Raw genomic sequence first — 24,062 nt, forward strand, 5'->3', positions numbered from 1 at the left:
GCACAAGCCAGGGGAGGGGCAGTAGGAGAGGGAGAGAGAATCTCAAGGAGACTTCCTGCTGAGCACAGAGCCTGTTGCAGGGCTTAATCCCACGACCCTGAGATCATGACCCGAGCTAAAACTAACCAACTGAGCCACCCAGGCACCCATACATAATTTTCTTACCATTTGGGTTTGGCTTACACATATGGGAAAATTAAAAGTTTCCCCTTATCCCTCCTTTTATAAAGGTTGGTTTCTTATTATAGTTTCCTTAAACGAGTATTCCAATTTCAATCTATACTATCCTATGACTGTTAAAAGGACCTACTTGGAGTTCATTTGCTGCCTTAAAAAAACTCTCATGTATATTACAGAAATTCTAGTGAGGTTGAGCGTAGTTCAAGAAAAAAAAAGAAAAGGAAAAAAATTTCAGGAAAAAGTAATGAACTCTCTTTGACCCTGTAGTGAACAATAGCCACATGGACTTTAAGAGAGATTGATCGATGTTCACCTTTTACAATCTACTTATATACAAAACATGAAGGACTTTATTATTACAAAGTGGAAGAAACTTTACTAGTTTTCACAAGGTAAAGGAAATATAAAGAAGGCTGTCTTTGAGAGTGTCGAGAGAGCTGGAAGGAAGGGTGGGATGCTATCTTGGGAAGTAAATAAGGAGAGACACTGTCTATAGCTGGAGAACAAGAAATGAAGCCTGTGCAAGTGTGTTACTGAAAATGCAAAGGTGATGGTAGGGGTTGGCACAGGAGCTGTAGGGGCAGAGGAGTGGGGTCAAGCGACTCAACTTCTCCTCAGAGAGATGGAGGGTCACTCAAGGTATGCATGGCTGTTGCCTATGGGTGTAGAGAAGAGTGGGGTAGAAGGTGTTTGTCCTTTATCATAAGCCCATCTGTCTTACTTGATTTTTAAATTATATATACATATTAACTTTAACATGTTTTGAAATGTTTTAAAGAAACTTTTGTTCTCTATTATATGTAACCAATGGCAAAGATGTATGAGGATGGACTATTTCTTTTTTTTTTTTTTTTTTAAGATTTGATTTCTTTATTTATGAGAGACAGGGAGAGAGACAGGGGCAGAGACAGAGGCAGAGGGTGAACCAGGCTCAATGCAAGGAGCCCGATGTGTTATTTCTTTATTCATGAGAGACAGGGAGAGAGACAGAGGCAGAGGGTGAACCAGGCTCCATGCAAGGAGCCCGACGTGGGTCTTGATCCCGGGACTCGAGGATCACGCCCTGGGCTGAAGACAGGTGCTACACCGCTGAGCCACCCAGGGATCCCAGGATAGACTATTTCTATTTTTAACTATTAAAATGAGTTCATTTTGAATTAATGAATTTAAAAAGCTGAAGCTATTTGGAAACAGTGATTGCCACTTTGGAATGAAAATATTTCATACTAAAAAAGAAAAGAAAATACTTCATACCTTTCACAAGATTTGGGAAAGGAAGAGTCCATTTTCATTTTACCACCTTTCTTATTAATACAAATTGCATACAGATGTTAAGAAATGAAATAAATCAGGGGCACCTGGGTGGCTCATTGGTTGAGTGTCCACCTTCGGCTCAGGTCATGATCCCGGGGTCCTGGGATCAAATCCCACATTGGGCTCCCCACAGGGAGCCTGCTTTTCCCTCTGTGTCTCTGCCTCTCTTCTCTGTGTCTCTTATGAATAAATAAATAATATCTTTTAAAAAATCCTAAAAAAAAAAGAGAAATGAAGTAAACCAGAAATGTTTAATGATGGAAACAATTTTTGGCTCCTGAGAATAAAACTGATTATTTCCCCCAATGTTTCTTGTTTCTTCTGTTTCCCATTTGTCTTCCAGAAGCCCTTCAGAGGCCAGTAGCATCTGACTTTGAGCCCCAAGGTCTCAGCGAAGCAGCCCGTTGGAACTCCAAGGAAAACCTTCTTGCTGGCCCCAGTGAAAATGACCCCAACCTTTTCGTTGCACTGTATGATTTTGTGGCCAGTGGGGACAATACCCTCAGCATAACTAAAGGTAGGAGAACTATGGACCACTGCTGGTGCTTGCAAGGGACAGATCTGGTGAAACTGTGGCTTAGCTGGCTACCTGTTTTCCTAGTGAAGGATGCAGAGCCAACAATGAGAAAAAAAAAAAAACAGTATCTTTATGAGAGAGCCACTTAAGGAGAAGAGTTCCCGTATGGTAGTTCTTAGGAAAACCAGAGCATGATCGTGAAAAGAACGCCTGGACTAAACACCAAAAACATTTTTTTTTTTAAGAGAAAGTATTTTTTCCCCCAAGAAACTTCCTTATGTTAGGAAGAGAACACTTGAATAAACGTAACAAATTTATGAAAATTGAGGCAATCTTTCTTGTAATGTTCAGTTACAAACAAGAAGCTTCATGTATAAACATGTACTCTTTTTATATACACTTATAAATGCTTATATTTATGTGGACTTGTTAAAGGGAAGTAGGTGTTTAGGAATTGGGAGATTTTTAGTAATCCTGTAAGAATAAATGGGAATGAATTGAAGCCAGCCTGTAAAGCTGATGTCTGATTTGATTCTCTTCTTTTTTTTTTTTTTTTTTTTTTTTGGATTCTCTTCTTCTAAGGTGAAAAGCTCCGGGTTTTAGGATACAATCACAATGGGGAATGGTGTGAAGCCCAAACCAAAAATGGCCAAGGGTGGGTCCCAAGCAACTACATCACACCAGTCAATAGTCTGGAGAAACATTCCTGGTACCATGGGCCTGTGTCCCGCAACGCAGCCGAATACCTGCTGAGCAGTGGGATCAACGGCAGCTTCTTGGTCCGGGAAAGCGAGAGCAGTCCTGGCCAGAGGTCCATCTCACTGAGATATGAAGGGAGGGTGTACCACTACAGGATCAACACTGCTTCTGATGGCAAGGTAGGGGACCCCAGTTGGGGGAACTGATGGGCCGGGGGTGTTAGTCTTTGGCTAGGAGGACCCAGAACTCTTGCCGCTGGGGTTGAGAAGTTACCAAAATAAACCTCAATTGGGAAGATGCTTGAAGGAAACTTCTTCAGATAAACAGCAGGCATCACTCCATTAGCGTAGGAAAGACTCTCTTGAGGACCAATCGCAGGATGTTACAAGTCCACAGGCCTGGTGTGGCTCTTTACCTGTCCAGCTGGAGTTTTGTTGTTAGCTATTTCATAAGATGGGTGATATTGGACATACTTCTTATTTTAAGAGTCTTCCTTTTTTAGAGCATTTAAAAATCTCTTATGATATTAATTCACCTTCAGTGAGTAATATTGCAATAATAGATGGAGATTTTTAAAGTAAAAGATCTCCTTAGAGCAATTCCCCAAAATAAGTATGGTACATGGCATTCTTCCCATAAACAAAGCCACATTTGTGTGTTTGTATGCCTGCATATGTATATGTACATACATTCACAGTTTTTTTGTTTTTTTTTTAAATGATAGTCACAGAGAGAAAGAGAGAGAGAGAGGCAGAGACACAGGCAGAGGGAGAAGCAGGCTCCATGCACCGGGAGTCCGATGTGGGATTCGATCCCGGGTCTCCAGGATCACGCCCTGGGCCAAAGGCAGGCGCCAAACCGCTGCGCCACCCAGGGATCCCACATTCACAGTTTTTAAACACAAATGAAATCACATAGTACCGGTAGATTTCTAAACCCAAACTGTAGTTTCTTAAAAGAGTTGATCAATATACAGTTTTGTGATCTTTATATGAACAATGCTCAAGAGTCCATGAAAGGAAGGGAGAGATTAGCATTTTCCAGGTTCCTGCTGGTGGCTGGCACATTTTTTTAGGCATCCGGTCATTTAAACCTCACCTTGATCCTCAGGGCAGAAGTCACCATAATCTGCATTTTTGCATTAAGGAGAAGGGGACTTTAAATGGAGGAAATTTCTTGCCCAGGATCACATAGTGCATGCCTGATGGAGCTAGGTTTGAACACCACTGTCCACCCTGCTGCACATGTCATCATCAGGGGTGGAGATGGGTAGATTATTGGGTGAGGCCTAAATGGTGGATATATTTTTTCATTAATATGTTAATGTCTGCACATGTTTAAAAAAGGAACAAAATGGATTACAATGAGAAATCTGTCTCCTAATTCCACTCCCCTGCCCAGAGGCAACCCCTGTGACTAGTTTCTTTCAGAGTTCCTCAGTAGATGTATACGCATAAATTTTTTAAAAAGCACAAATGATGCAGACTCCACACTGTTCTGCATCTTACTTTTCCCACCTAACAATGTTTTTTGAAGATTGCTTTTGGTAGCACACTTAGAGTTGCCTTATTCTGATTAATAACTGCCTAGTGTGGATGGACCATCATTTATTTCAGCAATCCCCTGCAAGTTGACTTTTAGATTTTTCCAGTCTTTAGCTGTTCTAAATAACACTGATAGGAGGTGGCTTTCAAACCTTTAAAAAAAATAATCTCAGCACACTATATAAGAACATTTACATCAACACCCAGTACTCACATCAGTAACAAAAGGCCCTAGAAACCCTTCTTACCCTCACTATATGTAATGCACTCTAATACTTCCTATTCTATTCTGTTCTGTTTCATTTTTCTAAAAACTTCTGGTTTGAATCCACTAAATTTATTTCATAGACCCACTAGTGCGCCAGTGACCTGCATTTTTTAACATATTCTACATACTTCTTCATGTACAATGTAACTGTATACAAGATAAGTTGCTAGAACTGATCTTCTGAAGGTTATATGCCTTTAAAATTTGTATAGATGTTGGCCTGTTACCTCCTTAGAAATTACATAGATGTGTTTACTCACATGGTTTACTTGTTGCTGGTGAGAAAAGGAGCTTCCATGAGAGGAGTGCATGCTTCCCTTCACCTTAGCACTGTGCTGTCAGGCCTGTAAAAACATCTGTCATTGATTGGTAAAGATGGTCTGTCATTATGTTTAATGTACATGTGTCATGTTTACAGGGATCCCTGTGTCATTTACTAAATTTATCCTTTCCTGCATATTTGAAATATACCAAACTTACATATGCATTTAGGTCTGTTGGTCAACTCTCTTTTCTCTTCTGAAACTAGACTTTGAATTATTACAGCTGTATAATATGTTAAAATGTGAAGTAGGGCTAGTCCCCTCCACTTAGTCCTCTTAGTATTGTATGGCTGTCCTCATTCATTCATTTGTACCACAGATTTACACTCATTTCTCTTTTTTTTTTTTTTTTTTTTTAATTCATGAGAGACACAGAGAGAGAGGCAGAGATACAGGCAGAGGGAGAAGCAGGCTCCTCACTGGGAGCCTGATGCAGGGCCCTATCTCAGGACCCTGGGATCATGACCTGAGCTGAAGGCAGATGCTCAACCGCTGAGCCACTCAGGCGTCCCCGAGAACAATATATTCTTAACAGGCTCCTCCTGCCTTTGAAGCCCAGTTTGTCTCTCTGCCCAGAATACCCCTTCTTTAGAGAGCTGCACAGACATCTCCCTTGTCCTATCCCTTGTCCTACTCAAGTCTACTGAAATGTCACTTTCTCCATCTAGGCTATCTGACTTTTTTAAGTCATTTATATTTTTTTAGGTCATTTACAATAGTTACCCACCCCACTGCCACCACCTCCACAATATTTCCAGCCACATTGCACCTCCCTGCTCAACTGAGCCACCCAGGTGCCCCTGTATTTCTCTTTTTAACCTTCTTCTCTGTTGTTTTTTCCACATGTCTCAATCTTCTGGCCGAAGTCTTTAGTGCTAATATTGTGTTTTCTGTGATGACAGAGGTCTGTGCAGCCAGCCTGGCCGCTTGCTGATGTGTGACTAGAGATCACCCTTATGAGCTTGCCTTTTGGGTCCTCATTCTTGTCCCAGATGTGGGGCTAGGTCGTTCCATTCTTCAGGATGTACCCCGGGGTGGTGGGCTCTTTGAAACCGTGCCTTCAGCCCACAAGGGTTACTCTTTTGTGAGTTAGAATCCCAGAGCACACCACCCATGAGGGAGGTGATTTCCTGTTGCTGACGGCTTGCTTCCCATCTGTGCTGTTTATCCAGGGCGAGCCGTGCTGCACCACAGTAATCAGTTGAGGTTTTCTACTGTACAGGGTAATGGTTTCTTTTCCCTGGATTTGTTTAACCAGCATCCTAGGAACAGATTCAGGCAGGCATGATTTAGTTTGACAACTCATTAGCTGGGGGTTGGTCCCAAATACCATTCAGAGGGAGAGAGCAAGGTCTGCATGTGGGAAGCATGATTCACAGGATTTGAGAACTGTCCGATGGGGATGCCAGCCCCTCTGTCTAAAAGCTGGTATGTGCCAGGGGTTCCTTTCATTCCAGGTGGAGCACAGGGAACTCATTTGCTCAGGCAGCATCCACCCCTGGGCAACTCATCCAAGTGGCCCAGGCCTCCTGCCTTCTTCCCTCCCTCCCTGGCAGAGACTCTCCCTTTCTGCTGTCCAAGCACCCAGGGACATCTAAGCCCACGGGGTTATCAGTCCCGGCCATCTGCGGAGGTGCCTCTCTGGGAGGGCAGCACTTGAGGGGCTGTGTCAGTGGGATCATGTTCCTGGAATCAGTAGGACAGTATCAAAGGTATTAGGCGAGGTACTACAGCAACGCATGAGACAGTGTGGCTCGGCACTGAAAAAAGCTCACATAGCAGAGCTTTGATGCAATCCTTTTTGGATTTCTGAGGGGAAAATTTAAGGTTGGTAGGAGGGACAGGCTGGGGTTGCATAAGCTTAATGCTTATTTTCAAATAGCTAATCTTCAGAAAACAACTGAATTTGGAAGATTCTTCTCTAAGGCCCCAAAAGATTTCTTTCTGCCTCCACCCTCTTGGCCCTGGTTTACCTCTGTTGTCATGTTCCTGAGCTTCAGCGGCAGTTGTGGCTGGTCAGCCAGCCCAGGGCTTGGGGGGCTTCAAGCTGGACTCTTGCAAGGCCCAGATCACACGGAGCCATCGCTGCTCCAAGGAGTCTTGACGGGTTTGAAAACCCCCACATACCCCGGGATCCAACTGTCGTTCTTGGGGCTCTCTGCCAGCGTGGTGGAATTGAAGGCTGATTTTCTTTGCCACCCTCTGCCTGAATCATTTTAGCTCTTCCGGTTATTTGTGTCTACACTTTATTTACTTTTCTGGGATGCCACTGTCAAGTTCCACAATTCCTTATAGTTGTTGATAGATAGAGTCTTTCCTTTTCTTCAAAGAGGTTCCCAGGTGACATTTATTTTCAGTCTGCTGTAGTGACAGGTTCAGGTTGACAGGAATGGAATTTGGGCTTAAGCTTTAGCAGAGGTTGCGGGATGGGCCAACTGTAGAACCTCTTGAATTTTTAAGATTTACCGACCCTGACAGTGGTTTGGCACGTGCAGGCATCCCAATGAAAAGGCCTGCTCAAACGTGACTGACCTTCCCTTGTCGAGGAGACTGTGAGCACTATTAAGTACTGCTTAATTTCTAAGTCCTGCCCTCCTGCTGGAATGTGAGACAGTGTCAAGGTAATTTTGCTTACTGGCCCAGCAGCCTGTAAGCAGTACATCCCGGGTATGGGTCTCTGAGGTCCAAGTGCTGATAAGCCTATAAGTCTGGCTATCGGGGAAAGCTGTTTCTGGTGAGTTTCTCTGACAAGTCCTATCTTTCTTCTTTGATGCAATCCTTTTTGGATTGCATCCTCCTGCATGATCAGGAGGAGGCCCTGTCCTGGCTGAGCACCCGGAGTATTTATGTAACCAGGTGCATAGCGTAATGACATGCCATTCATAATGCTAATTTCACTTTCTTCTCCGAGCATGCCAGGAATTCCTGATATAGATGACCCAGTTCACTAGCACAGTGCTCAAAACCCAGAACTAATCAGAAGGAAGCCAGCAAGCAGACTTAACTATTAGAAGGTGGCTGTACAGTGCATTGAGAAGGGAGAGTAGTTTTAATATTTAATAAGTGTTGGTATGCAGATTTTATTTTGAAAGATGAACTAAGTCACAGGGCCTGTAAATTTAATTATTGAAAAGGATATAAAGTAGGCCCATTCAGTAAAACCTGCTACAACTCTGAAATCTCTAACAGGAGCACCTCTGAGGGAATCAGAGGAGACCAGGAACAAATTCTGCATAACTAGGGCTCGGAGGAGCCATTAGCATTCTGTGCGAAGGAAGGAACTTAATCCTTGGGTTGGGGAACACTCCTTTCAAGCTGACAGGGAGAGGTAGGTAATGAGCCTTGCTCTCTGGTGACCAACCCCAGGAGTCCAGCAAATGAAATGGACGCACCATGCCAGCGATGTCCGAGGTGGGAGGGGTGCTGTGATGCCAGGGAGTGAGCCAGGGAGGCTCTACCCTCCACGGAAGTGAAAACATCAGCAGCTAAGCTGCCCCAAAAGAAGATGGCTTAGAACACTTGCCACATGAAGTGAAGTAAATGGACAAATGACGGGCTTTTCTAGAGAGAGGCAGGATTAGCCGCTGTCCCCACATCCCTCTCTGTCTTCTCTCTGAACTGTACTTGTGTCAGCAGTGCCCACTCACAAGAGGGCCGTGGACGTCAGGCCAGGCGCAGGCTCAGCGGTGCTGATTCTTCCGCACCTCCCCTCAGCACCTTTGTGCACTCACTCTGGGCCCTGAGTGTGACTTGTCACGTGTCCCTAGAGCAGTTCACTTAGACTGAGGTTGTCTGAGGTGTAAGGGCTTCCTGGTGGGTCCTCTCCTCACCTTGAATGGTCCTGCCATTGAGGGCTGCCGTCTTACAGAGGGACAAGTTCCCAGAGCTATGGGGTCTTTCTGGACAAATTCTTGGGTTGCTCAGAATTGTATTTTAGTAGGATTGCAACCAGAAGATTGTATATTACAAACCTCTAAGTCAGAGTCTGTCATTGACTTGTCTGAGATTTATTTATTTTTAAAAGATTTTATTTATTCATGAGAAAGACACACAGAGAGAGGAGGCAGAGACATAGGCAAAGGAAGAAGCAGGCCCCTCTCAGGGAGCCCAATGTGGAACTCGATCCCCAAACCTGGAGATCATGCCCTGAGCTGAAGGCAGACGCTCAACTGCTGAGCCACCCAGGCTTCCCTTGCCTGAGTTTTAAACATCTGTTTGTTATCTCCCCGAGCAAAAAATTAAAAAATAGAGCATTCTCTTTATCTTCTTGAGGTTTATAAATGGGATAAACTCATGTATTTGTTAATATTTTTTCTTTTATTTCAATTATCTAATATTACAAACATACCAGAAGTGATGGAGCCTTCCATAACCAACCCTGCCATGAGTTTCAGGTTTTTTCTTCCTTTTTCTGTTTTTAAGTAATAGAGATACTACAGCTACAGCTGACTCATCCTATTCCTTTTTCTCCCTCTTTCCCCATGGGTTACCACTGTTCCAAACGCGTATTCGTCCTGTGTCTATAGTCAGGACAAGTCGTGATTTTTAATGTCCTTCCCACCTTCTGCAATCGCTGACTGCCCATCATGAGCTGGTAGGTTCAGTTACCTGCTGTCTGCCTGGAGCCCAGATGTCCTGTGTAGATTTTAACATGGAATTGGTTTTTTGCAAAGGAAGCATTCCCCCACCACCTTACTGAAATGAACCAAAGAAGAAGAAAACTAGCCGTCCCCATCCACACCTGCTTCTGTTAGCCTGCTCCTTTCCCTGTTTCCTTTCCCAGTACATACGACCAGAATGACCCATGGACAGACTCCACGTGTAGGTTCGTGCCCACCGTAGATCTGAGAGAGAGGCTCACATGTGCTGTGTCTGCAAGCCCCTCTGCTTGCTTCCCCGCAGCAGAGGTGGCTACGTGGCCTTTGTGCAGGCCTCCAGTACCACCCCCCTGCCCCACTCCATTTCTGGAGGGTGCTGACTAGGGCATCCCACAGGGGCGTCCAGCTGGGGTCGGCATGTCTGGGCCTCTGATGCTACTTAGCCCCAATTGAGGGTGTAAGAATAAGAATGAGAAGGAGATTTATGTCTTATTTAGTGGTTTCCATTTCTGATTACTGCATAGTTCTGGATAGTTCTACAGTTATAAATTAGAGATTTTAATTTTTTTTTAATTTATTTATGATAGTCACAGAGAGAGAGAGAGGCAGAGACACAGGCAGAGGGAGAAGCAGGCTCCATGCACCGGGAGCCCGACGTGGGATTCGATCCCGGGTCTCCAGGATCGCACCCTGGGCCAAAGGCAGGCACCAAACTGCTGCACCACCCAGGGATCCCTTTTTTTTTAATTTTTTTTTTTAATTAGAGATTTTAAGTAATAAGCATAATTATTAAAAATTTAATTTCTTTTCCAGTCAGCAAATACATAGTGAATTCTAGCCTTCATTAATTTAATCAATAACTTTATTTATTATGTGCTCATTTCTTGTTCTCCACATTGGGGACACAGGATAAAAACAGCTTAGGGCTCTAGTCTCATGAAGCTGACATTCTAGGAGGTCATTGGCAGGAAGTAAGTAAGCAAATAAGCAGGTGAATACAATGCAGAGAAGTAATAGATGTGATATGATAACGAGTGCTGGGTGATGACCAGTCAGGTGACTGCAGCAATAATGATATTTATGCCGGGCTTGGGATCAGAGGAGAGAACCAGGCATGTAATGCTTAGGTGGCTGGAAGATTTCAGGCTGAGGGAACAGCAGATGCAAAGGCACTGAGGCATTTTGTTGTATCTTTCTGCTTTCACAAGTACATTATAGCCGGTGTAGAGAAACACAGTATAGGTGGTTTTCTGCACGCTCCATCCTGTGTGGAAAGCTATTTATCTGAGGTTTTGCTGTGCCATGACTTAGGCTTAGCAGAGCTGGTTCATTGGAGTTGTTTGGGTTTGTGTGCACTCTGGGAGCTGAAAGTTGTCCCTGTTTCCCTCAGCTCTACGTCTCCTCAGAGAGCCGCTTCAACACCTTGGCGGAGTTGGTTCATCATCACTCGACTGTGGCAGATGGGCTCATCACCACTCTCCATTACCCAGCTCCCAAGCGCAACAAGCCCACTGTCTATGGCGTGTCCCCCAACTACGACAAGTGGGAGATGGAGCGCACGGACATCACCATGAAGCACAAGCTGGGTGGAGGCCAGTACGGGGAGGTGTATGAGGGCGTGTGGAAGAAATACAGCCTGACAGTAGCTGTGAAGACCTTGAAGGTAAGCTCGGGACTGCTGCTGCCGCTCGCAGTACCATGGCTAAATACGGTTTCTCATGGTTTGTCGCGGCGCGCGCTGGAGTGTGGTGGTGCTGCTCTCCGGGTGGCCTGCCCCTGTGCTTAGGTCCTGGGGTAACTGGTGCCCGGGAAGTGCCTCTTTGGCACTGTGGTCCTTTTCTTCGAATGGGGGCAGTCCCTCTCCCAGACTCAGTGTGATACAGTGAGAACCGAGAAGTGCTGTGGTTTTTTGGTGTAAAAAAGATGAGTCATTTGGAGAAGTGTTTTCATCATATGGCAAGATTCTTTTAAAGCTGTGAGTTTTTGTTCTGTTTGACATTTAGATTATTTCCTATTGACAGTTAAGAGAAAGAGGAGGAAGAAACTAAGATCTGAAAGAAGGGGGATTTAACCAAAATGCATTTGACTCTTCTGTGGATTTTTGTTGGCAGATTTGAAAGGCAAGTGCATTGGGTGTTCCTAGCAGGTTCCAGTTTTGTGTAGTGGGAGTGTAGATTTCTGGAAATGGAGGTGTGGAAAATCATGAGGGATGCCTTCTTACTAACTCAGGCACTGTCCAGTCATTCTTTTTTTTTTTTTTTTTTAAGATTTTATTTATTTGTTTATGAGAGACACACACACACACACAGAGAGAGGGGGGTGGGATGGGGCAGAGACACAGGCAGAGGGAGAAGCAGGCTCCATGCAGGGAGCCCGATGTGGGGCTTGATCCTGATCCCTGGGCTGAAGGCAGGGCTAAACTGCTGAGCCACCTGGGCTGCCCCGTCCAAGTTGTTCTTATTAACTAGGACCTTTGCCCTCTCCACCCAGGTCTGGGGCTTGTAGTTTTAGGTGTGTTTGAAGTCCTTTGAAATCTTTAGGAGGCCAACCAAGGGTTTCACTCGCAACCCTCTGCCTTCTGAATGTGATTTGAGCTTTTACCTGTGGTCAGAGCATCCCCTAGTGTTGACCTGCACTATTTTCACTTGCTTTATTTTTTATTTTTTATTTTTTTAAAGATTTATTTATTCATTCAGAGAGAACGAGAGAGAGGCAGAGACACAGGCGGAGGGAGAAGCAGGCCCCATGCAGGAAGCCCGATGTGGGACTCGATCCCGGGTCTCCAGGATCACACCCCAGGCTGCAGGCGGCACTAAACCACTGCGCCACCAGGGCTGCCCTATTTTCACTTGCTTTAAACGACCCGATTCTACTACTTGTGCACAGAGATTAAGAGGGACCCTGAAGCCACTGGACTAGAAGAATGGAAACATCCACAGCTAGAAGGGACCCAGGTGCGTGCACAGACTTCTCTGAAGTCTGTGGGACACACACTTGGAGACTGCTGAAGTCAGATCACTTGCCTTTTAGGGACTCTCTTATTTCCCTGCTGCCTTTACTCAGAGGTACAGTAAAGTGGGAATTATGGTTTCTGGCTGATATAAAGTGACAGCTTCAAAGAAAGAATCACATTTCATTCTAGAAACCAAGGGTGGCTTCCTGGCACTCCTATCAATTGTGCCCCCTTAGACCAGTCCTTAGGGCAGGACTGATACTTGTATGTTGGGGGCTGACATGATTTGAGGTCACCTTGAGGACTTCTGGATACTTTCCAGACACGATTTTTTGAAAAGAAAATAAGCATTTATTGAGTTCCTCGATCCTTCTGTTCACTAGGCCCTGGGCTTAACCCTGGGATTGTGAAAATAGAGTTGTTCACCTCAGGCCAGTCTAGGTAGTAGAGCAGTGTAGTTAGGAGGAGAAATAGGCAATATGACGGTAACCACAGCCTGGTTCGATAGGTACCAGATTAGAGAAGGGAGCGTGGGAATGGGGGAGCGGGCAGCACTGCTGAGCTCTACTTGGCAGGAGGAACACAGGAAGGGAACCATAGTTGGCGCCATAGGCCAGGAACAGGAATCGGCCAGGGGAGCAGAGGCCTGGACAGAGGTGAACAGCAGAGAGCCCACGCAAAGTCACAGGGTTTTAACTGGCTTGGAGCTAGGACGTTACCTCAGAGGCAGTGGGGCACATTGAAGGTTTTGATGCCCAGATGATTGGATTTACACTTCCCAAAGATGACTACATTGGCGAGCCTTAGAAAAAACGAAAGAGCTGTTGCCCTGCCTCCCGCAGACCAGGTGAGGCCAGGGAGAGATGTGTGCATGTGCTCCAGCGTTTCCATCTGGCACAGGGTCACACAGGGTCAGAGAGCAGGCCCAGCCTTGGGTCTTTTTTTTTTTTTTTTAAAGATTTTATTTATTCATGAGAGATAGACACAGAGAGAGGCAGAGACACAGGCAGAGGAAGAAGCAGGCTCCATGCAGGGAGCCCCATGCAGGACTCGATCCTGGGTTTCCAGGACCACACCCTGGGCTGAAGGCGGGTGCTTAACCGTTGAGCCACCCAGGGATCCCCCCAGCCTTGGGTCTTGACCAGAGTGAGAAACTGGTAAAGGCCCAGGCATTACCCACACATGTGCCAGAATTTGCAAAAAATGAAACAAGGAAGATAGAAGCACAAAATTAGTGAGGTGTCCATCCAGGAAAGACTTATTTGGAAACTTTAGAAAGAGGGAGAGTTTGCACAGCTTGAAATATGGGAAAAACACAGCCCAGCAGCTGATGCTGTGGATTGTTTGCTGAGGAACTGAAGATGGCTGTTCCAGAGAAGAGACCCCTCTCAGAGTTCTCTGGTGGTGGTGGCTTTCTTACACCAGTGAATCAGAATTATCTGGAAGTTGAGTGCCTTTTAGACTATATTTCTCTAATGATGTATTATTAAACTTTATTATACTTTTGATGGTTTTCCCCGAGAGCTCTATTAACTTTATGGTTGCACAGTTGGTAAAAAAAAAAGTTACAGAATCTCGTTGCATGGATCTCTCGGAGTCATCACCCCCGCTGATAGCTAATTAGGGAAAAGGGAATGCATCATATTCTAGAGATGTATGTCATCCCAAAATATGGTACTAAGCCACTGCTAAATAAATTATTCCCTTTTCTGCCTCCCCTGCAACAAAGCACATTTCTACAATAGGTTTCCCACTTGTCCAATAAGATTATATCACTATTTTTGGCATCTGTCTCCACTAGAAAAGTTGAGAACTTTGAGTGGGTTCTAAATGACAGTAATGGCTAATGTTTGGGGTGTTTTTATTTTATTTTATTTTATTTTAGATTTTATTTATTTATTCATGAGAGAGACACACACACAGAGAGAAAGAGAGACAGGCAGAGAGAGAAGCGGGCTCCTCGCAGGGAGCCTGATGTGGGACTCGATCCCAGATTCCGGGATCACACCCTGCGCCGAAGGCAGACACTCAACTGCTGAGCCATCCAGGTGTCCCTGTTTTTGTTTTTAAAGATTTTATTTATCCATTTGACAGCACAAGGAGGGGTGGGGAGGGGCAGGCAGAGAGAGAGAGAGGTAGAAGCAGGCTCCTGGCTGAGGAGAGAGCCCAACATGGGGCTTGGTCCTGGGATCATGACCCAAGCTGAAGGCAGCCCCATAAGTGACCGAGCCACCCAAGGTCCCCTTGGCTAATGTTTATTGAGCTCTTACCATGTGCCCGGCAGAGTCTGAGTGCTCCCATTTGTAGCCTCTCTTTTCATCCTTTCACCCATCGTAAGGGTATGGTTCTCCTGTCACCACTGTTTCAGGCCTGAGGAAACTACAGAGGTAGGAGGCTGGGTAACTGGCCTGGTGTTAGCTAATGAGGTACCGCAGAGCCAGGATTCTGGCCCAGGCATCCTGCCTCAAAGCCTGGCTCCTTTCTTCTTTCTTTAACTGTCATTTGTGTTCCTATTCCTCATAAGCTGTGAAAAATGCACAAACCACAGTTCGGCATCTTAGAAGTTCCCTTCCCTACCCCCATTCAATTCCCCTCCGGCTGCAGCTGCGTCCTTTCTTTCCAGGACTCAACTGGACACCTGAGTCTGTGTCTGCTCCTGTGCTACACACCCTGCCTGTTTTGTGATGATGATGCCTCTTGAAGCAGCACAGGTGGCAAGACTCTGCTTTAACCTGGGCTCTGTCCTGATCCACCAGGCAGCCCCTGGGTCCTGTACCATCAGGGCCTGAGACCAGGAGAGATCTGGAGAGACAGGAGTGCATGAGGCTGACCCCAATGGGTGGAAAAGTGGAACTAAAGCAGACAACCACTGTTGGGAACTGCTAGTTTCAGTTCTGATGGAATGCAGCAGGTTGTAGGCTTCACTCTACCTGTGATTATCAATGTCACAGGTAGGATATACCTGAGAGAACCAACTATTAAGTACAGGAAAGCCCCACATTTCATATAAGCTGTATTCTGAAAATTTGTTTACATGTCTTTTTTCTATGAAACAGTTTTGTAAGTCTTAGAATTTGAGAAAGACTACTGTTGATTTAGTGTGGCATCAGGACTGACTCATAAGCAACTGAAAGATTTAACCATTAAAATAGTGGAAAATAACATTGTTGAAAAGTGTTAAGACTTAAAATTGTACTCATTTCTTTACCTATTTTACTCTTTACCTATTGTGCTCATTTTCTTTACCTATGTATGCAAATAGGTAACATGCACACATAGTATCTTCCACCCTTGATTTTTGTGACTTTGCAGAAATAGTCCACGTGGGGGTATCTTTGTCAACCATATGGCAGCAGGCTATAGACACTGCAGTGTGCCTTCTCGTGTCCGTGTATCCTGAAGTTCCTCATCAGTGTACGTAAGGTGGTCTTGTTTTTGCACAGATACAGTTTAATGTGTATCAGCTTTCAGTGGGCATTTGTGTCCTTGTCAGTACTTTGCTATTACAGACAGTGCCACAGGGATTCTTCTTGTTAGGCATGTGGAGACTGTCCTGGTGGTCAGCTCCCCAGAGTATCCTAGATTGAGGAGCATACACCAGTTTGTACTTGGCCAGCAGTGTTGGCAAAGTGCTTTGATTACCCTGCCCTTGCCAAGGCAGTCTGTTTGGGTTTGGTTCTTGCTTGTTGTGTTTTTTTCCCCAGGAAATTAGTTCTATTAGAGAACTCCCAAAATGAGCAGAGAAGGAAGGGCTTTCCATGATGGCACTGGACAGTCACATGCTCTGGCCCTCTGGCTCCCTGAGGGGGCTGTGCACAGGGAGAGGGGCTGTGTATCTCAGAGCCCACCGTTTCCGTGTTGCTCACTCTTACAGTGGGTTCCATCCTGACTATGAGCAGGATACACCTGTGTGCTCGAGGGCCAGAGCTCTGGGGCTTCTGTGTGCGGTGGTTGCTCATGCATCTGGTTGGTGAACCACCTTCCTCAGCCTGGCTCAGCGCCTCTGCCTGGTCTCTGCAGCCCCATTGCTGCAGGCTCAGGGATGGCACCTCACTGTAGTGATAGCCTTGCTCACCTCACGTTGAGAACTGGGAACAGATGTGGAAGCAGCTCTCTGTGGAGCCCACTCCGGGGCCACAGTCCCTGAGAGCAGCATGAAAGGCACTCAGGGCTGTACAGCACCAGTGAGACGCTGAGCCATTTTCAGGAACACTGCGCTTTGTTAATGCCGAAGGATGCCTATGCTCAGGGGAAGCCAGTGAGCAGAAAGGGTAAAATGGAAAGAAAGCACTCTGGGTGAGAACCTGGGTCTGGAGAATATGTATCTGTGAGAAAGAAACAGCAGCATTAACTCAAGACCCAGCCTGTCTTATGCAAGGAATTATATTAGCCTGCTTCCCAGGAATAGAGATCACCTGTCTTCCTTACGGTCCAAGTGGGTCTTGCTGATGGAGTGCTGCCCACAAGGCAAGTGCTGCCCTTCTCCCCATTTGTGGATGAGAAGGGGACGTTCAGAGAAATCTCCCTTACCTGGCACGTGAGTGACGTAGCATGGCCATGCAGTGGCAGGGCTTGATCTGTGTAACTCAGAGGCCATCCTCTTGACCTACTTGCCCCCCGTACCAGCCAGGCCTTCATGTGCATCGGGCCCAGGCTGCTCCATCCCTGCGAGGACAGCCTGGCTGACCCACCACCCTCCCAATAGACGGGGATGAAAGTCAGTTTCACTCAGTGTTGCTTTCACCCTAATTGATCAGAGTTAATTTTATTTTACTCTGTAAATGGAAGACTTTTCAAAAAGGGTGATGGAGGGCAGCCCCGGTGGCTTAGCAGTTTAGCGCCGCCTGCAGCCCAGGGCCTGATCCTGGAGACCCAGGATCAAGTCCCATGTCAGGCTCCCTGCATGGAGCCTGCTTCTCCCTCTGCTTGTGTCTCTGCCTCTCTCTCTCTCTCTCTCTCTCTCTAATAAGTAAAATTAAAAAAAAAAAGTGATAGAAAGTTTTTAGATAAAAGGAAAGGGATAGAACAGAATAGCATCAGGCTGCTTCCAGTTTAATAGAGCTACAGAAGTCTGAATGCTGCTAATACTTTCTGTTTTAAATTGAACCAGGCGGGATTCCAGCAGGGGGAGACAGGTTCATGCAGATCATCCTGAAAGAAATAAACAAGGAATTATTTATACTGTCCACACGTGGACGTGCTTGTGTGTGAATGAGGGGAGAATGAGACAAAAAGAGGAAAGGGTGCCTTTTGAAAGCCGCATTGTTCCTTTTACAAGTCCACGCCTCTCAGGATCCAGACATGGTTCTTTTAGAAAAGAGTCAGCGGCTATAAGAGCACATGATTTTTCTGAAATGACTTCACTATGGGTGGTTTATTATGCGGTACTTTAAAAAAAGGAAAACCCCACTTGCCTAGAAAGCTTTATTTGAGAGCCACATTTTGAACATATTGTTGTCCAGGCAAGGTTCTCGAAGCCCCCGGTCCTTACGTGAGCAGCATTGACTTGCCAACTCTGGCAGGCATTTGCTCTCCAGCCTTTGACATTAGCATGTCACCCGGTGGATCAGAGTGCCCCATGCACTAGCAGCATGGCCTGCTGAGCATGTTAAGGAGCAGAGAGGACTCTGAAAAATTGAACAGCCAATGGGGCGGTGGCAGGGATGAGTTCTTAGCCCGTACGGCTTGACACGGAGACTACCAATGATGTTTAATTGACATCAGAACAACTGACCATTGTTAAAGAGCAGTGAATTGTTTCTGAGTTTCAGCCTCACAGCCCTAAGCTGAGTGCTCATGGGCTGACACGTGTCCTCAGCGGTCATGCTCCGCTTATAAACATGACTGCAACAGGCATACTAGGTGGAGGATGACCTGTCCTCTGGAAATCTATAAGGTGACACGTTGAAAAGAAAGTTGATAAAGGGGCCTCTGGGTGGCTGGTCAGTGTAGTGTCCGGCTGGCTGTTGGTTTCAGCTCAGGTCATGATCTCGGATCATGAGATCAAGCTCCATGTGGGGTTCCACGCTCAAAAGAGAGTCTGATAAGGTTTCTCTCGCCTTCTGCCCGTCCCTGTGTGCGTGCTTACGTGCATGCATACACACTCTCTCTCTTTCTCAAATAAATAAATTAGTATTTAAAAAAAAAAAGAAGAAGGTTGATAAAGCTTTCTTCTCGGGCGAGTCTAGTTTTCCGGACATTCACTCCCCATCTGCCATGCAGCCTTTCTCTCCAGACAAATTCAGATTCCATGTTGAAACTCCCTCACTTCCATGAGGGAGGTGTCCTTCTTCTTCTGCTGGCCTTTATAGCCACGCTCTGGCAGCAGACTGACCAGGTCAATCCCCCCCACCTACTTCTGATTGTGGTGATCAATCAGCGGACAGTCAGTTCTTTAAGTCAAAAGAGGTGTACGTGACCCAAGCTACAGGCTTCTGTGTGGTAGTGCCAACCACGATGTGTAGGGCTAGGCGCACAGTACTCCTGAGTGGGGAAATAGCATCAGGTTTGCTCTGGGCAATTGCTCATATCTTTGTCTCTGCGTGGCATTTAGATACAGTGAACTTGCTAAAACGTGACCTATGTGATGATCCTTGTGACTCCGTTGTTAGGGGGGCTGCTGTGGAGGATTATCTTAGGACCTGAGGAAATGGACTGGGTAAGTGGTAGTGATTGCTTCATTAAGATCCCCTAATGACACCAGGCTTTCAGAATCCTCTGCAGTTCAGTGTCCTCTTTCATGTTTTGAGGTGTGGGTCTTCTTTGGTAGGATAGTATCTTTTTGTGTCATCAGGGTCTCTTCCATTAAATTAAGTGTGTTTCTGATTCTTCAGGTGGTTGTGGGTTTTTTTATGTTAAGTGCTTTAGGACTCCTTGGAAACCACCTATTCCTTATGGGAATAGAAATATCCTCTACATAGCAGCCCCCAGAAACAAGTTGCCAACATGTATGTATGGTCCCGGGTGAGAATTCCCGAATTCAGCACCAAAGGAGAATAATCCTCTGTGCTGCTGGGGCAATGATCATCTGTAGGGGCCCTGTCCAGAGCAATGTGCAGGCCAGCACTGGTGGGCCAGGGTGGTGGTTGGCCAAAGCTCCAGTTGTATTAACCATTCAAGCTGTACCTTCCTACTTAAATACTTTCCTTGCTGAAACAACTTCACCCCTCTTTTCCTCACAGGAGGACACCATGGAGGTGGAAGAGTTCTTGAAAGAAGCTGCAGTAATGAAAGAGATCAAGCACCCTAATCTAGTACAGTTACTTGGTGAGTGTGCAGAGCTCTGGAGAGAGGGCCTTTTAATTAAACCCTCTGGGGTGATGCAGGCGCTGTGAAAGAAGAGGTGCATGAAGATTTCTAATGTGGACATCTGTCCTCTGCTAACACTCAGCCTGTGGTAAAAAGGAGGCCGGTGTGGGATGGTGTGTGTGTGTGTGAGAGAGAGAGAATATATTACTCATTTTTTTCTTTCTCCTTCCTTCCTTCCTTTTTTTTTTCCCCCCTGAGAGGAGACAGGGTTAGTTGGGAAGGGAGAAAGAATCTTAAGCAGATTCCACACCCAGTGTGGAGCCCAGCAAAAAGCTCGGTCTCAGGACCTGAGATCATGACCTGCACTGAAACCAAGAGCCACCTAGGGGCCCCGCTGTTTGTTTTAAGAGAGGGAGAGAGGTGAGGGAGTAGATTATTACTTTGTCAATACTTAAAAGCAGTCAAAAGCAAATCTCATATGGCTTCTGAGACTGGAATTTTCCAGAGTCCCTTCACTGGGGTTATTCTGTTAAGTAGCCATCACAGTGCAGGGGTGAACTGACAGTGTTGTAGGCTGTTTGGTGTGTGCCGGACCTTTGCTTCTGAACTCAGTGGCAGCCTCTTCTGTTGGAGTTCAAGGGCCTGAGAAGAAGAACAGAGCATGGCCATATCCCTCCCATAGGAGCCTGATCACAAGCCATGAGTGCTGCTTGCAACTGTGGTAGAGGTTGGGCCCTAGACTTAGGGGCAGACACAGAACCCATTTCAGGAGCCCTTTTCTGTCATTCTGTCTTCTCCGGTATTGGTGCACTCAGGAGCAGAGCAGCACACTGAAGCCCTCGATGTCTTTCTTATTGGCAGGGGTCTGCACCCGGGAGCCCCCGTTCTATATAATCACTGAGTTCATGACCTATGGGAACCTGTTGGATTACCTGAGAGAGTGTAACCGGCAGGAGGTGAACGCTGTGGTACTACTGTACATGGCCACTCAGATCTCATCAGCCATGGAGTACCTGGAGAAGAAAAACTTCATTCACAGGTAGGAGCCTGGCGAAGCAGCCCTCCCCACAGAGCCATGGAGCAAGCTTGGGGCCTGGGCAATCTTTTACAAAAAGCTGCAACCTGCAAGGTTTTAGGGCGCAGCCTCTTGCTTTAGTGCCAGTGGCACAGAACGAAAGCAAATGCTGGGTTCCTGACCTCACTGGCTTCAGGTATGTGTCCAGGACCAGACTCAGCAGGCCTGGACCCTGGACCCACCAAACAATGGATCCTGGCGGTAAGAAATATTTCCCCCCCAGCACCTTTTTGGACTAAGTGGAATACTAAATGAAGTTCATCAAAGGCATCCTTCCTAATCAGTGCTCCTTGGGAAGCAGAGTGCTTGGTGTACCTGCCAGGCGGGTGCTCACCAGTCATGACCTCCCACAGGGAGGCTGGTGTTGCTCCTACACAGGCTCACAGTCGGTGCACAGGCTTTGTTTTTGCGTGTTTTCTCCCTCCTTTCTCTTTATTGTCATTTCATTATCCACTTAACTTGCTGTCCTCTAGTTCAGGGATGTTTCCATGATCGTCAGAACTGTGGATATGTGGTTCTAAATTAAGCATCTTTGCTGTTTTGAAGGCTGGAGTGCTTTGACCTTCAAGTGTGCCACAATTATCTTGGTGTTCGCATTCCTTGCTGGTGGAAATGGCTCCTTAGCACAGTGATGGCCTAAGCAGGACAGAGCCTGATGGGCTTTGCCAGTGACTTTTATGCAATATGTTCTCCACGCCAGCGCTGTGAGCTTTCCTACCCAATTAACTCAAGTATGAAACCCATACATGAGATTTCATAGTGAGGAATACGAGGAGCATGTGTGAGAGGCTGGCCATTCCTTGTAAAACAGATTTCCAGTGCTGCATGAGAGCCTGATTCACCTGCTCCTGTCACTCAAGAACGTGAACCCTCTGAGGCTGCAAATTGAGATTTCTTGACTTCTGGTTTGCTTTGCATGGCTAGGTCCAGTCCCTCTTCATTTCATGAACTTAAAATGCTTTACCAAAATCCTGTTAGGCACAAGTCTTCTGCGTTTAATTTCTCTCTGATTGCTGATGATCAGGCTATCTTAGGCAGCCATCACCCGAAGGTGCTGCCTCTTGTCATCCTCCCTTCCATTTTGCCTTGTGATTTCATGAACCAGAGCTTAAGACTCCCACCTCCCTGGGACAATCAGGAGGCAAGAGCAAGCTAATTATACAGGACAGAATTTGTACAATACCTTTGTTTTTGTTTTTTAAAGATTTTATTTATTTATGAGAGATACACAGAGAGAGGCAGAGACACAGGCAGAGAGAGAAGCAGGCTTCATGCAGGAGCCTGATGTTGGACTCGATCCCTGGTCTCCAGAATCACACCCTGGGCTGAAGGCAGCGCTAAACTGCTAAGCCACCAGGGCTGCCCTGTACGATACCTTTGGATAAGCATCAGGACAAACTAGGAGAGTGCAAAACGCAATTTGGGGGAAAGTGCCATGGGCTTTATTTTGTCCTCTATCAAGTCTGGTTAGACCAAGGGGAGACTCCCTTTTTTCCCCTTGCCTGATGTAGGGCTAGTGTAACTGGGCAGACCCTTAGATGGCCATAGATATGTAGGCATCAGTGGAAGCACTTTACCTTTTAACTCATGACCTCTCATAACAAGCCTAAGAAGTAGGTGCTGCCATTATCAGCTTCATTGTCAGGATGAGGATGACAGAGGCCCAGAGTAAGAACTTGCTCCCACCTACCCTCTGCTGCCTCTCACGTTGGTGGGAGCTCAGGTGGATGCTGAGGGATAGGTACCATTCCTGGTGGGGTGTTCACACACACACGTTCCCAGGGGACTGGACCCAGTTGTCAGCAGTATGCCTTCACTCGCTGCTGGTGGATTTGTAAAGCTGGGAAAGCTGGCCACAATACTCATGGATGAATGCTTTCTTTTCCCAGAGATCTTGCTGCCCGAAACTGCCTGGTAGGGGAGAACCACTTGGTGAAGGTGGCTGATTTCGGCCTGAGCAGATTGATGACAGGGGATACCTACACAGCCCATGCTGGAGCCAAGTTCCCGATCAAGTGGACGGCACCAGAAAGCCTGGCCTACAACAAGTTCTCCATCAAGTCTGACGTCTGGGGTAAGGGCTGCTGCTACTCTCAGTCCTCTCCTGCCAGGGTGGATCCTCTTCTGTTCTCTCTCTCCTTGCCTTTTCTCAGCCTCTTTCTTGTTCCTTATTTTCCTTCATTACTTAGTTCTCTCTTATTTCCTCTTTCTTTCTCACTTTACAATCTTTACTCCTGTTTTCTCCAAAATGAAGTAAAAACCCATGTTTTCTTCCAAAATAATTCGGATTAACTTCTTTTCTCCTCATCTAACTTAGTGCCTTCATCTGAAGTGTGCTGCTTAGGTCTGTGGGGGCAGTTGGCCAACCCTGCAGACACCCAGGCTCTTCTGAGCCAGTATTTTTACTTTTGTTAAAGAACTTATTTTGACAGGTAGGAAGTATATACTGAGGAAGGCAGAGTTGCATCATGAGCCCCATGCATGCTCACCCACCTTTCCTGGCCATCAGCTCCTGGTACTGCTGTACCCTCTACCCCCCACCAACCCTTATTATTTTGAAGCAAATTCCAGATAGCATATTATTTTATCCTTAAATATTTCAATATGAGCTCTCAGAGATGTTTTGGGTTTTTTTTTGTTTTGTTTTTGTTTTTGTTCTTGTTAACCACCCTTCTCCCCAGATTGACTAATTTCTGAGTATCACGATCTGGTCAGTGTTTATATTTCCAGTTGGGTCGTAAAAGTCATACCTTTATGACCTGAGTTGAGATCCAGGTGCTGCTCACACAAGGTGGGCGGTCAATGCACCCTCTGTCGTGTGGTCTGCAAGCTCCTGCCCTGTCTTTTCACTTCCTTTGCTGCCTATTGAAAAAAAAAAAAAAACAAAACTCCTCACTTGTCTCCCACACCATATGCCTGTGCTGTGATTTAGTACATTCCTCTATCTTCTGTACTCCTAGTAGTGGGCAGGAGGTCCACAGCTGGAGTGTATTCAGATTTGGCCTCTTTCAGCAGGACTGCTTCATGTGCTGTGCTGTTGTGTGCTTTTTCATCAACAGCTACACTGGGCTTGATTTTCCCTCTCTTGTGTGATTTTAGCAGTTCCTGATACCCAGTGCATAGATCACTGACTTACTAGGATTTGCCAGATGGTAATTCCCTAATTCTGTCACTTGTTATTCACTCATTAGCTCAGTACTTCTGTAAGAAGAAAACCCTCATCTACTGTTTAGTTACTCGGGGGTACAGATCATTTAGGAAAGGTGGCATTATTGTCTGCTTATTTGCCGTTGCTTACCAGTGTTCATGAAAATGAGTCGGTTTTTTTAATACCCTCCAGCGA

At 46.0% G+C, this 24,062-nt stretch overlaps 1 protein-coding gene across 3 annotated transcripts in view; it reads left to right on the top strand.

The window, feature by feature from the left end:
- ABL1 (ABL proto-oncogene 1, non-receptor tyrosine kinase) overlaps window positions 1-24,062 on the top strand; it is a 144,518-nt gene that overhangs the window by 110,708 nt on the left and 9,748 nt on the right. For all 3 annotated transcript variants that reach the window (XM_041723939.1, XM_041723941.1, XM_041723940.1), the window contains exons 2-7: window positions 1,838-2,011; window positions 2,594-2,889; window positions 10,834-11,106; window positions 19,578-19,662; window positions 20,506-20,683; window positions 22,609-22,793. In XM_041723939.1, coding sequence (XP_041579873.1) covers window positions 1,838-2,011; window positions 2,594-2,889; window positions 10,834-11,106; window positions 19,578-19,662; window positions 20,506-20,683; window positions 22,609-22,793 — 1,191 coding nt within the window. The remainder of the gene's footprint in view (window positions 1-1,837; window positions 2,012-2,593; window positions 2,890-10,833; window positions 11,107-19,577; window positions 19,663-20,505; window positions 20,684-22,608; window positions 22,794-24,062) is intronic.

This window comes from Vulpes lagopus, chromosome 12 (genome assembly GCF_018345385.1).
Source record: "Vulpes lagopus strain Blue_001 chromosome 12, ASM1834538v1, whole genome shotgun sequence".
NCBI classification, from domain to species: Eukaryota; Metazoa; Chordata; class Mammalia; order Carnivora; family Canidae; genus Vulpes; species Vulpes lagopus.